At 49.0% G+C, this 13884-nt stretch overlaps 1 protein-coding gene and 1 long non-coding RNA gene across 17 annotated transcripts in view; both read right to left on the bottom strand.

The window, feature by feature from the left end:
- TGFBRAP1 (transforming growth factor beta receptor associated protein 1) overlaps window positions 1-13884 on the bottom strand; it is a 56295-nt gene that overhangs the window by 25052 nt on the left and 17359 nt on the right. For 12 of the 16 annotated variants that reach the window (XR_014841230.1, XR_014841227.1, XR_014841226.1 and 9 more), the window contains 3 exons: window positions 11557-12257; window positions 2692-2886; window positions 410-564 (listed from right to left, as the gene is read on the bottom strand). Coding sequence is in view for 8 of the 16 variants with exons in the window: in XM_003354707.6 (XP_003354755.3) it covers window positions 410-564; window positions 2692-2886; window positions 11557-12257 (1051 nt within the window). In the remaining 8 variants the exon portion in view is untranslated. Of the gene's footprint in view, window positions 1-409; window positions 565-2691; window positions 2887-5081; window positions 8094-11556; window positions 12258-13884 lie in introns of those variants that run through there. The other 4 variants (XM_085018481.1, XM_085018482.1, XR_014841233.1 and 1 more) reach the window with 4 other exon arrangements.
- On the bottom strand, window positions 7064-10870 carry LOC146404662 (uncharacterized). Its single transcript, XR_014841350.1, has 2 exons — window positions 9467-10870; window positions 7064-9148 (listed from the first exon to the last, which is right to left on the bottom strand). It is a non-coding gene; the product is annotated as an uncharacterized LOC146404662 (long non-coding RNA).

The following is a 13884-nucleotide window of genomic DNA, read 5'->3' as shown; positions in this document are numbered from 1 at the left end:
TCCGGTGTTGCCGTGAACTGTGGTGTAGGTCACAGTCGTGGCTCGGCTCCTGAGTTGCTGTGGCTCGGATTTGACCCCTCGCCTGGGAACTTCCTTATGCTACAGGTGTGGCCCTTAAAATAATTAAATAAATAAATAAAATTTTAAAAAAACAACTTGGTGCATTAAGCTGGGGATGATGTCAGAGGCTCCAATCCTGACCTCGCCTCTGTCAACAGCATGACTTTATCCAGCTGTCCGGCTCCTCTGCGACCCACCTCCTTATCTGCATGATGCATCCGTGTTGAGAAAATTGAGTAATGGATACAGAGTGTCTGCAGGGCCGGGCGTGCTTAGTTAAGGGGAGCTAACCCCCGTTCCTAACTGGCCGCTTGGAGGAAGGCTTCCTCGTGAGCAGCTGATTACCAACCTGAAACTTTTCCTTTGGAATGTTCCTCCGGGCGCCTTTCGCCAGCACCAGGGCCTCCTCCACCCTGTGGCTTGCTAGGAGACCCTGCACCTGCTCCTCCAGAGGCCGCGGAACCAAGATGTAAACTCCTTTATTTGTGGCGACAATGACTCTTCCTGGGAAGGAAGTGCACACCATTGGCGAGGGAGGGGACGTAGGCTAGCAAGAAGACACCCCAAGCACCCCAAACCAGAGCCCGCCCTGCCGTGTGGCCTGACTTCATCACGGTTGCCCCGACTCGGAGTCCCCACGGCAGCCGCACGTTAACGATTCTTTCTCCCTCTTCCCACCCTCGGGGAGGGGTGAGCTCATAACGCTGCACTTCCAGAGTGTGACACATAAAAACGTTTCACCATTTTTTTTCTTTTTAAGGTCACAGCCATGGCATGTGGTAGTTCTCAGGCTAGGGGTCGAATCAGAGGTGTAGCTGCCGGCCTACACCACAGCCACAGCAACTCGGCATCTGAGCATCCAAGCCATGTCTGTGACCTACACCACAGCTCATGGCAAAGCAGGATCCTTAACCCACTCAGGATCAAGCCCGAATCCTTATGGATACCAGTCTGGTTCCTTTCCGCTGAGCCATGAGGGGAACCCCCCTTCTGCGTTTTTCGAGTCTCACGTGCTGACACATGTAAAGCCAGGTGGGTGGATAATAACCCATAGTCCAATCAGGCTGTAAAGCCCAAATCATGGGAAATTGTAAGAATTACGCTCTCCCTCCTATTAAGGTCTTTAAAAATTCTTTTCTCTCTAGGTTAGTCCCTTTATAGGAAACGAAGATGATAGCACCCCATTCTTTTCTTTTTCTTTGCCTTTTCTAGGGCCACTCCTGAGGCATGTGGAGGTTCCCAGGCTAGGGGTCTAATTGGAACTGTAGCTTTCAGCCTACGCCAGAGCCACAGCAACACGGGATCTGAGCTGCATCTGTGACCTACACCACAGTTCACGGCAATGCCAGATCCTTAACCCACTGAGCGAGGCCAGGGAATGAACCCGCAACCTCATGGTTCCTAGTTGGATTCGTTAACCACTGAACCAGGATGGGAACTCCAATAGCACCCCATTCTGAAGTATAAGATGATGTTCCTCACTTGTCCTGGTGCTTCCTCCTCCTCCCCCCTACTCTGCCCATGACCCTGACCCTCAGCAGTGCTGTCACTGTCTGCTGGGGAGCTGGACCTGTGACCGGAGACGGGCTCCTTCTGTCAGACGCTCAGAAAAGGAGATGCATTTCAAGCTGTCACCTGTTCCCAGGGAGCAGTGGAACGACCCTGTCTTTCTGCCTGAAGATCGTTCAGCATCAGCCAAGTCTTTCCTGCTCCCCCAGATCCTCCCTCCTCAGAACCCCTCCTTCTACCCGGGTCCCACCGCCTGGTTTGAGGGGAACCCTGTCTTTCCTGGCCTGGATACCCATGACTTCCTGCTTGAGGCCCTGCTTGATTCTTGTCTACATTATCTGTCTTCCATGTCAACCAACATCATTTTTCCTATATTCCGATGAGGTTCTGCCCCTTCTCTGCACTGCCGTCCCTCTTCCCAGGAAGCCCCCTACCTTGTGCCCACCTGGGGTGGGGGTGGTTATGTCACCAGCCCATGTGAGCCCAGCACTCTGTGCCCACCTCCACCTCGAGGCACATACTGCACGTCATATTCTTAGAATGTGCTCTCCGAGTGCCCCCACCGAGCACTGATGCATGTCATGTGGGACTAGGAGTCTCAGCAGGCTGATGTCCCCAGCATCTAAAACAGGAAAGGCCAGTCTGGGGAGCCACATCCTGACACAGGAAAGGCAATGCATGGACCTGGATTAGCTCTTGGTATGACGAAAATATCAGAACAGGCATATGAGGGAGTTCCTGATGTGGCTCAGTGGGCTAAGAACCCGACATAGTGTCTATAAAGATGTGGGTCCAATCCCTGGCTTCGCTCAGTGGGTAAGAATCTGGCGTGGCTGTGGCTGTGGCGTGGGCTGGCAGCTGCAGCTCGGATTCGACCCCTGGCCTGGGAACTTCCATATCCTATGGGTGCGGGGAGGGGGGAAAAAGTGTTTAGTGAAGAAATATCAGCAGGAGCTCCCTAGTGGTGCAACAGGGTAAGGATCCAGGGCTTGGGTTCAATCCCTGCCTTGGGAACTTCCACATGCCATCAGTGTGGCAAAAGAAGGAAAAAAAAAAAAATCAAACATATCATTGTGAAAGTTTGGTAGCTAAATGTCATTAAGATTCCACGGAAACCGGTACCTTCAAAATCCTGGAGGATGTGGCCTTCCTTAAAGGGTAGAGTCTGCTTCTGCTGCTGGTCCAGCATGCTGTGAACTGTGATGAACTCGTCATCCAGTGCGATGACGTAGGGGAAGCAGACGGCCGCCCCAATGACGTTCTCCGACCAGTGCACGGGGGCTCGCTGAGATATCCCGGCCACTGTGGCGAACATGCCTGGAAAACAGCAGGAGTCACGTGGGGCTTCAGAGAGCCGTGGTTGTCTGCTTTTCTGTCGATGTGTCTGGAGGCAGGATGCCTGCCCCGTCATTCTAACTCAGGATGGGAAAGGCAACTTAACATGACGCCTCTGATTATTCTTTTTTTTTTTTTTGTCTTTTGTCTTTTCAGGGCCACACCTGCTCATATGGAGGTTCCCAGGCAAGGGGTCAAATGGGAGCTACAGCTGCCAGCCTATGCCATAGCCACAGCAACTCAGGATCCGAGCTGCGTCTGCGACCTACACCACAGCTCATGGCAACGCCAGATCCTTAACCCACTGAGCGAGGCCAGGGATCAAACCCGTGTCCTGGATAACCAGTTCGTTAACCACTGAGCCAAGGTAGGAACTCCCCCTGACTATTCTTATGCAGAGGATCATCTTCCCCAGAATGTCTGTCTCATAGGTCCTTTCAGTTTAAACAGGAAGCAAAAAACCATGTACATGAAGGTAGATGTAGCTCGTGTCCTCACAGGTGAGAAGAGTGAACTTCGCAGAGTCTAAGAAGTTTTGCAAGCTTTCTTCCGCCTCTTATTCTCCAATGCGTGTGCGTCTCTAAGTGACAGCTCGCCCCTATACACTCACTTGATGGGGAACAGGGTCAGTGATACTGAACACAGTCGTTCCATGCTTATTGAGCATCTACTGTGTGCCAGGCCCTCCACAAGGCGTCCTATCCTGAACTGTCCCTGCTCAGAGTCCAGGTCTAACTCTGGATACATGTTCTCTCTGATGTAAAGAAAGAGGTGATTTTGCAAAGAGGCGGGTTACTGTCAGAGTTTCCATCGTGGCTCAGTGGAAATGAGTCCAACTAGGATCCATGAGGACGCAGGTTCGATCCCTGGCCTCGCTCAGTGGGTTAAGGATCCGGCGTTGCCGTGAGCTGTGGTATAGGTCACAGACACGGCTCGGATCTGGCATTGCTGTGGCTGTGGTGTGGGCCGGCAGCTGCAGCTCCAATTTAACCCCCTAGCCTGGGAACTTCCATATACCGAAGGTATGGCCCTAAAAAGCAAGCCAAAAAAAAAAAAAAAAAAAAAAGGCTCATCTATTTTGTACATAAATCACTAAACAACATTTCCAAATAAGCTGTTCAGAGGCCCCAGATCCTGGGGTTTCTCCAAATTAGGAACCTCACCCAGGAAAGTCAATTCATTTTAACTTAGTTTTCAAAGTACTTGACATAAAACACCTTTAAAAACAGCCTGGTATGAAAATCAACTATACTTCAATTAAAACCAAACTACAAAAATTGCATGGTATTGCCTGCAAAAGGTTAGCTGCTCCTGTAGGAGACAAATGTTTTCCACTTACACAACAGAGAAGGGGGAACAAGAGAGGCAGAGAGATATGGACAGTATTTCATTATTATTATTACTATTATTATTTTGGCTGCACCAGTGGCAGGTTGACGTTCTCAGGCCAGGGATCAAACCCGGGCCACAGCACTGACAACGCTGGATCTCTAATGCACTAGGCCACAGGGAACTCCCTAGACAGTTCTTTAAAACAACAGAAAGTATCTCAACTATAGCACAGACGCGAAATTACTAAGCCCGTGAAATCACTGGCCCTCCTGAACTTGCTGTGGCTACAAAGAGCGAGACGTATTGCACATAATCAAGAACAAACACAGCTCTTTTCCCTCAAAGCGGAGAAACAGGTATCAGGTGGGATCACTCATGTGTGCCCACGCTGTGCTCAGCCTGACACACTCAGAGGGCCCCTTCTGCAGTGGGCACTTAGACACACAATACTTGTTTGATTCGGCTTCACACTTTCAGTATTGGTTCTTGACATGGAAGTAGAACCAACTGAACCTCTTATCTAGATGACAGAGCAGTGAGCCTTGGAGGAGGTGTGTGTGTGTGTGAGTGTGTGTCTCCCACTAAGGAGTTACAATTGTCTAACATGAACCATTCATTTCTCCTTAAGTATTTCCCTTTCACCCTTTACTGTCTTTAAAAGTCATTCCAAAAATGACTAACTCAAGAGAAAAACAAAGGATATGAATCAGTAATGCACAGAAAGCAACATGAAAATAGCTAATAAATTCATGAAGAGATTTCCACATTCATTAGTAACCCAGGGAACAGAAATGTAAAGATAAAACAAAGTGAGGCATTCCCACTGTGGCTCAGCGGTAACGAACCTGACTAGTATCCGTGAGGATGTGGGTTCGATCCCTGGCCTCACTCTGTGGGTTAAGGATCCGGCGTTGCTGTGAGCTGTGGGGTAGGTCGCAGACGTAGCTCAGATCTGGCGTTGCTGTGGCTGTGGTGTGGGCCGGCGGCTACAGCTCCTATTCGATCCCTAGTTTGAGAACCTCCGTATGCCACAGGTGTGACCCTAAAAGGACAGAAAATAAAAAAATAAAAAATAAATAAATAAAGAGAGAGCATCAAAAATCCCAAAGGAGAGAAATAGGTGCAAAGCTCTAGGAGGCATCGGGAATCTGAGATCAAGACCGAACTTCTCAGGAGGAAGTGAGGTTCACACTCTCTTGCATTTTCTGCACGTTTAGAACCTGCCGGCTGGAGGGCCTGAAGGGGAAAGAAAAGCATGTCACCGTCAGCCAGGCATTGGCCCAATGTAATCTGGTGCTGGGACAAGCGTATGATAATCCTGAGGATCCTGCGCATTGCAGGGCCAATTACCGTGTTCTGGACACACAGCTCCCATGGGAACACGGGCGCCCAAACGCTGTCCATTAAATCAGGGTCGAGGCCCTTACCCTACCCGGGGACTGTGCAGCAAAGGCCCAGACATAAACATTCTCAAAATGGAAGGGGCAGAAACCAGGTTGGGAAGAGAGGCTTCTACACAAAAGGAAAGCAGAGAATTTCACTGGAACAAAAGAGCAGAGCAGTTCACTGGCAATCAGGGTCCAGATCAGGCAGTAGAAAAGCCACAGATTCACTTAGAAGCAGGGCCGCCACTGACACCTAGCAACTGATTATATACGAGAAAGCAGTTCACATGCTCTATCGTTTCCATATTGCCAAAGGCACACAAGTGTACCAGCCTGCAGACATAGAAAGTGTGTAAATGGAACACGTTTAAAAACTATTATTTTCCGGGTGTTCCTGTTGTGGCTCAGTGATAACGAATGCAACTAGTATCCATGAGGATGCAGGGTCCATCCCTGGCCTCCCTCACTGGGTTAAGAATCGGGCATTGCCATGAGCTGCAATGTATGTCGCAGACGCAGCTCGGGTCTGTGCTGCTGTGGCTGTGGTGTAGGCCGGCAGCTGCAGCTCCAATTTGACCCCTAGTCCATGTATCACAGGTGTGCACTGCTAAAAAAGCAAAAACAACAACAACAACAACAACAACAACAACAACAAAACCAAAAAACAAAAAACCCAAAACAAAACACATTATTTTCCCTTGCACACCTTCTAAGTATTGGTGGGCCCCCTTATCTGAGCTGGGGCAGGGGCATTTGGGTGGAGGAGTAGCTGAATTATTTTCTAAGAAGCATTATCAAAGGATAGAGTTTAAAGTAAGTCACAATCATCAACTGAATTATGCAAATTTCAACAAAGTACTGCTTAAAATAATACAATTTAAACAAAGGCCAAAATGGAGTTCACTGGTAGCTCAGCAGGTTAAGGATCCGGTGTTGTCACTGCCTTGGCATGGAGTGCTGCTGTGGCACAGGTTTGATCCCTAGCCTGGGAACTTCTGCATGCCATGGGCATGGCCAAAACAATAAAAATAAAAATAAGTCAAGGCAAAAATGTAAGAGCAATTTCTTATGACAGAGAAGTGGATACAGGTGACCTTCGGGGAGGAAGGCAATGAGGCAAATGAAAATGTACAGCTTTTGGAGTTCCCGTTGTGGCACAGCGAAAATGAATCTGACTAGAAACCATGAGGTTGAGGGTTTGATCCCTGGCCTCACTCAGTGGATTAAGGATCCAGTTTTGCTGTGAGCTGTGGTGTAGGGGGCAGCACGGCTTAGATCCTGCGTTGCTGTGGTTCTGGTGTAGGCCGGCAGCTGCAGCTCTGATTGGACCCCTGGCCTGGGAACCTCCATATGCCACAGGTGTGGCCCCAAGAGGCAAAAAAAGAAAAGAAAAGAAAAGAAAAAGTACCGCTTTCATATGTCCCAAGGTGCAGGTGCGTTCCTTTAATAATTTGTTTTGAACTTAATTTCTGGAGCCTTTTTATAATAACGGTGGTGATCACAGTATTGCCTACAGAGCCTGAGCACAGTGACGTAGCACAGCGCCTCCAAGGAGGTTCCAATTTGCTTATGATCACATCCATGACAAGCAGAACAACAACCAAGACAGTGGGTCATTTAGCATGATGTCCACGTAGTCGAGACACATTAAGTTTGGGGGAAAATGCAGCCTGAACATGAGGGACTGTCATTTCCCTTCAATCCTAACACAAACACCAGCAATAAGATATGGGAGTCAAATGTTTTCAAGATACGGGCTTTGTAACTAAAACAGTCAGGTATTGGCTCATCAATAAGCTACCAGACAGAAAACCTGGAGCTGGGCCAACGGCATAAGGAAACTGCTTGTACCGAGGGGCAGCCTCCTGCATCCGCGAGGAAAAGGGGTCATGAATCAGGCAGTGGGATAACGGATGATCACACGAAGAGGAAAGCAAATTCATTCCTTATAAGCTCACTATAAGGAAAAAAACCCATCAAAGTCCCAGCAGGAAACCTGGGCAGATCTGTCAACAGCCTGGAAGAGGGAGAACCACCCCTGATTAGGTCTCAAAAAAGCAGTAACACCGAAAGGTTAATACACGGGATCACACAGAAATGGGTGAGGAGAGCTCCTGCTGTAAAACTGGAAACTGATATTTGAAACATACCTCAGACAACAAGCTGGTATCTCGAATATATAAAGAACTAGATGGGAGTTCCCGTCGTGGCTCAGTGGTTAACGAACCCGACTAGTAACCATGAGGTTGAGGGTTCGATCCCTGGCCTTGCTCAGTGGGTTAAGGATCTGATGTTGCTGTGAGCTGTGGTGTAGGTTGCAGACATGGCTCGGATCTGGTGTTGCTGTGGCTGTGGTATAGGTTGGCGGTTACAGCTCCAAGTGGACCCCTAGCCTAGGAACCTCCATATGCTGCGGGTGCGGCCCTCAAAAGATAAAGGACAAAAGATAAAAAAAAAAAAAAAAAAAAAAAAGAACTAGAGTCAACGGTTGGAGAGAAGAATGGAGAATTCGCATTGAAAGAAGGGCAAATGGCTCGTACGTGTATGAAAAATGTTGGATCTCACTTACGACACAGGAGAAATGGGACAAAAGCCACAGCAGTGCCATTCCTTGGGTGCCAGAAGGGCAAAAACACCGAAGCCCGACAACACAGGGACTCTGCTGGCAAAGCCGAAGGAACACACGTACCGGGCTTGAGGGGTATGTGGCAATGCCCCCAAGACTCGCGTGCGGGTACACCTCGACCCAGGAACCCCACTTTAAGGAAGATTTCCCAGAGACGCAGGAAAAATGCCAACAGAGAAGCTCCTAGCCATACCCCAAGACTGAAAACCCCTGAAAGCCTACTGCTGGCTATGACTGGATGCTTGGTGGTCCCTCCGCCCTGGAGTGTGGCCTGCGGCTGCGGAAGCAAACAGCGACAAGCTCTGTGCTGTGCCACCAAGAGCTCTCTGGACCACCAGGAGGAGCAAAAGGCCAGGAGGAGGGAGACACCAATTCCTACATAGTCATTTATCTTTTTTCTTTCAGAATGAAACAGTTCACCATCATAAGGGTTACTGGTGGGGGAAGGAGAGAATGGACCTCACTGAATCTGTCTGACTTGGCACCTTTGCAGAAGAAAATGACAAAAGAAAGTGATTTCTATGAATAGAAAGTGAAATGAAATAGATGAGTCTGACCGTACACCCAGTCGGTGGCATGACCACAGGAGGGTACAATTCCAAGTGACTTCAAAACACAGAAAGGGGACTGCACATTCCTGATGGATAAGCTGTCCCCCACCCCCCAAGGACCAAAGAAGTTGGAGACAACCAAGCTTTTCTTGGTAATTAAATGGTGGGCACAGCGGTGCTGCTACCGACCCCCCGTCCTTCTGTCCTGTGTGCTGTTGGACAGATCAAAGGAACAGTGATGTCTCGGGGCTGGGTAAGACTTGGGGTGCGTGAGAGGAGATGCAGGAATTCGGGTCTATGTCAGTGGCCCTGAACCGGTCCCAACATGCCCCTTTTTAAAAATGCTACTCCTTGGAGTTCCCGTCGTGGCGCAGTGGTTAACGAATCCGACTAGGAACCATGAGGTCGCGGGTTCGGTCCCTGCCCTTGCTCAGTGGGTTAAGGATCCGGCGTTGCCGTGAGCTGTGGTGTAGGTCGCAGACGCGGCTTGGATCCCGCGTTGCTGTGGCTCTGGCATAGGCCGGTGGCTACGGCTCCGATTCAACCCCTAGCCTGGGAACCTCCATATGCCGCGGGAGCGGCCCAAGAAATAGCAACAACAGCAACAACAACAACAACAGACAAAAAAGACAAAAGACAAAAAAAAAAAAAAAAAAAAAAAAAGCTACTCCTGGGAGTTCCCTTCTGGCACAGTGGGTTAAGGATCCAGCATTGTCACTGCCGTGGCTTGGGTTGCTGCTGCGGTGTGGGTTCAATCCTTGGCCATGGGTGTGGCCAAAAAATAAAAATAAATTAAAAAAAAAAAAAGCCACTCCTGGGCATATATCTGGACAAAACTTTCATTCAAAAAGACACATGCCCTAAGCTCACGGCAGCACTATTCACAATAGCCAAGACATGGAAAGAACCTAAATGTCCATCAACAGATGAATGGATTAAGAAGATGTGGTATATGTGCACAATGGAATATTACTCAGCCCCAAAAAAGAACAAAACAATGCCCTTTAAAGCAACATGGATGGAACTAGAGACTCTCATACTAAAGTGAAGTCAGTCAGAGAAAGACAAACATGTGATATCACTTATATGTGGAATCTAATAAAGAATGCTACAAAAGAACTTACAAAACAGAAAAAGACTTGAAGATTTCAAAATCAAATTGATAATTACTTAAGGGTAAACATTGGGGAGAGGAATAAATTGGGAGGTTGGGCTTAACATATACACACTACTATATATAAAATAGATAACTAACAAGGACCTACTGTATAGCACAGGGAAATCTACTTAATACAGTGTCATGACCTGTGTGGGAGAAGAGTCTGAAAAAGAATGGGTATATGTATATGTTATAACTGATTCCCTTAGCTGTACACCTGACACAAATTTGTATATCAACTATACACCAATGAAATTTTTTTAAAAAGTAGCATATGTTCACTGTGGAAATCTGGGCCATACAGAAAGGAAACAAGTAAAAATCACCTATAACCCTTAAAAAAAGAGAGAGTAAAACTCAAAAGTCTACAACTTAGCCTATGACCTCAATATTTTTTTTTCTTTTTTTATGCACCTGTGGCATATGGAAGTTCCCAGGCTAGGGGTGGAGTCAGAGCTGCAACTGCCAGTCTATATCACAGCCATAGCAACGCAGGACCCCTGGCCCACTGACTGAGGGCAGGGATAGAACCCACACCCTCCTGGATACTAGTCTGATTCACTTCCGCTGCGTCACAACAAGAACTCCAACTTCAAGTTTTGTTATGATGAGAAATATGTCTGAAGTATCATTCTGAAGTGAGATGCCTACACTCCAAGTCTCACACACTGTCAGCAGCACTGTAGGTCACACCCACACACTATGAACCGTCCCTGACCACAAGCCACCAACAACACTACTAGCTGTGACTCTTAGGAGTCAGAGAATACACAGGCCACCCAGGCAGCCAACACACTTTCAAGGAGCTACCAGATGCTTTTTTTTTTTTTTTTTTTTTTGCCTTTTCTAGGGCCCCTCCTGGGGCATATGGAGGTTCCCAGGCTAGGGGTCTAATCGGAGCTGTAGCCACTGGCCTACACCAGAGCCACAGCAACACAGGATCTGAGCCTCGTCTGCAACCTGTACCACAGCTCATGGCAACACCAGATCCTCAACACACTGAGCAAGGCCAGGGATCGAACCTGCAACCTCGTGGTTCCTAGTCAGATTTGTTAACTGCTGCGCCGTGACGGGAACTCCATACCAGACACTTTTTGATGGAATGAAATTACAGTCTCAGAGAGAAAATTAGGGCCATAATGTGGGAGCCTCCACATTGGAAAATATCTGTAAGTGAGCTACCCTAACTCCTTTTCAGAAAGATGGAGAATGCAAACAATCTGCTGGGAAACCCACCCACCAGAGAGAGTCTCATAGTGAAATGTGACAGATTCTTATTTCTGTTGTTATCCCCATGGAGGAAGCCCCTCCCCAGAGTCATTCTCAGGCTCGACTCTGGCCCCAAACAAGAGCGGTTCTATGACTGGTCTATTTTTGCTCCATTAAACCCACACTCACAAAACACTCTAAGGAACATTTAGCAAACACGGGGTGTGCAGTTCTGGGTGCATCTCGCCTCAAGGCTGGCAAACATGCTCCACGAGGGCCTAGCTTCACCACGGCCATCGCCCTCTCGGATGGCAGCCCGGATTCGAGGAGAAAACGCAGGGAGCCTGGGCAGAGGGAGCCGAGGCTGGCAGGGGCGCTGGGGCGGCTCACCCAGTCCCCCGGGGCCCGCCAGGAGGAACTCCTGTCTCCCTATCCTCTTGACGATCGGCCGCTTCTCCTCGCTGCAGTAGGGGAACAGGTCCTGCGAGGCGCCCGTGCTGTAGTTCAGGATGATGTACTGGGTGCTCAGGGCCAGGCACAGGAAGTGGCCGTCCACCGCCACAGCCAGCGGCTGCTCCGGCGTCGACACCTCCCTGACGATCTGCACGCGGTCCTCGTACACCAGGAACACCTGGATGGTCCTGCGCTTGACGGAGATGATGCAGACCTCCACGCAGAACGGGTCCCCGCTCACCGGGTTCTCGTTCAAGGCAAACGCCGCGGCCCCCTTGATGCGGGCGCCAGACGGCACGGGCTCCAGGCTCAGCATGTGGACCAGGGAGATGCAGCCGTCGCACAGCACCAGCAGCCGGCTGAGGGCCGACGCCGCCCGCAGCTCGTTCACTGCCTTCTTGAAGCCCAGGTGTCTGTGCAGCTGCCGGGTGGCAGTGAAGGTGGCCGTCCCCGTGGGCAGGGTCTTCTCCTCCAGCAGGAAGTGGTACACAAAGCAGTCACTGGTGCCCAGGTACAGGTTCCTACCGCAGCACTCCACGCACTCCAGCGACACCCGCTCTCTGTCGCCCATCAGCTGCTCCCGTTCCACGGCGGGGACTAGGGTGAAGGCCTTGGTGCTCATCATGGCGGCGGCTGGTCTGCAGGAGAGCAAGGAGAGGGTAAGTCAGAGCGACGAGGAATAGCGAGGGAAAAGCGGAACCATGTTGGTTGCAGTAAACGCGCACAGATCCCCAGTTACAACCTCGGTAGAAGGAAACCATTCGACACTGTAGAAAAGTCGTGAAGGAAGGAAAAGAGTCCCGGAGCTCCCTTGTGGCTCAGTGGGTTAAGGACATGGCGGGGTCACTATTGTGGCTGGGTCACTGCTATGATGCGGGTTGGATCCCTGGTCTGCGAACTTCCCCACGCCACAGGCGTGGCCAAAAAAAAGAACAAAGAAAAGCTTGCCCACTGGCTCTCCTCCCTCCAGGCACACAGAGACCCCAGCAGAAGGGCACACGCCTACTTCCGATTAAGTGCCACCCTGCTCATTCCCAGCAGAGCTGAGATTTCTATGGTGTCTCCCTGAAATTAAAAATAGAACTGCCCTATGACCCAGCAATCCCATTCCTGGGCATCTATCCAAAGGAAATGAAATCAGACATTTAAAGAGGAGGCTGCACTCCTATGTTCACTGCAGCACTATTCCCCATACGGAAGACATGGAAACAACCTAAGTGTCGCCCAGCGGATGAATCGATGGAGATGGGAGATACACACACTCAACACCCACGATGGGATATTATGCAGCCCTGAGAAAGAAGGAAATACTGCCATTTACAACAGCATGGATGGACCCTGACGGCGTTACACTATGTGAGATTAGTCAGATAGAGGAAGACAGACATGATGGATCTCACTCACTCAGGGAGCTGGAAAAAGCTGAACTCACGACGACAGAGAGCAGAGTGGTGGTCCCCAGGTCCTAGGGGTGGGAACTGGGGAGGGGCTGTCTAAGAGTACAGCCATATAACTAGACTAGGGAAGTCCCAGAAAGCTAATGCTCCTGCATAGCAATGACTAACAATACTGAGTTACAAACTCCCAAGCTGCTAAAACTAAACTACGTGGAGGAAAATGAAAGCTGCCAAAGTAACATTCTGATACTTAAAAGCGGTTTATTCCTTTTTTTTTTTTTTTTTTTGTCTTTTTAGGGCCGTACCCATGGCATATGGAGAGTCCCAAGCTAGGGGTCCAATCAGAGCTGTAGCTGCTGGCTACACCATAGCCACAGCAATGCAGGATCTGAGCTGCGTCTGCAACCTACACTACAGCTCATGGCAACACTGGATCCTTAACCCACTGAGCAAAGCCAGGGATCAAATCCGCATCCTCATGGATACCAGTCAGGTTCTTAACCTGCTGAGCTACAACAGGATCTCCAAAAACAGTTTATTCCTTTAAACAGCAAGAAAATTTTCTCCATTATCTAGTCACATGATGAATTTGCTTAAATAAAATATGAATTATAGAATTGATTGGGGCCATACCTCCCCATATTATCACTAAGTCCAACTTACTGGGACCTGAATTCAGAGAGGTTTCCATATGGTAAGAAGATTAAGAATTACTCTGAGGTATACAACTTCATTCTTTATTGTGTGATCTCAAACTAACTTGATTTTTAAACTAACTTCTTAGAACTACACCTTAAAAATGTGGTTATAATACAAAAGAGCAACATTTTAATAGTTTTGCTCAAAATTGCATACCTAGAGAAAAAGA

The sequence above is a fragment of the Sus scrofa genome, chromosome 3 (assembly GCF_054392235.1).
Source record: "Sus scrofa isolate SSC_HxYL_T2T_F1_AM1 chromosome 3, Sscrofa_HxYL_maternal_Yorkshire_Landrace_v2.0, whole genome shotgun sequence".
In the NCBI taxonomy this organism is placed as follows: Eukaryota; Metazoa; Chordata; class Mammalia; order Artiodactyla; family Suidae; genus Sus; species Sus scrofa.
The sequence above is the reverse complement of the archived record's forward strand: the minus strand, read 5'-3'. Positions and strand labels throughout refer to the sequence as shown.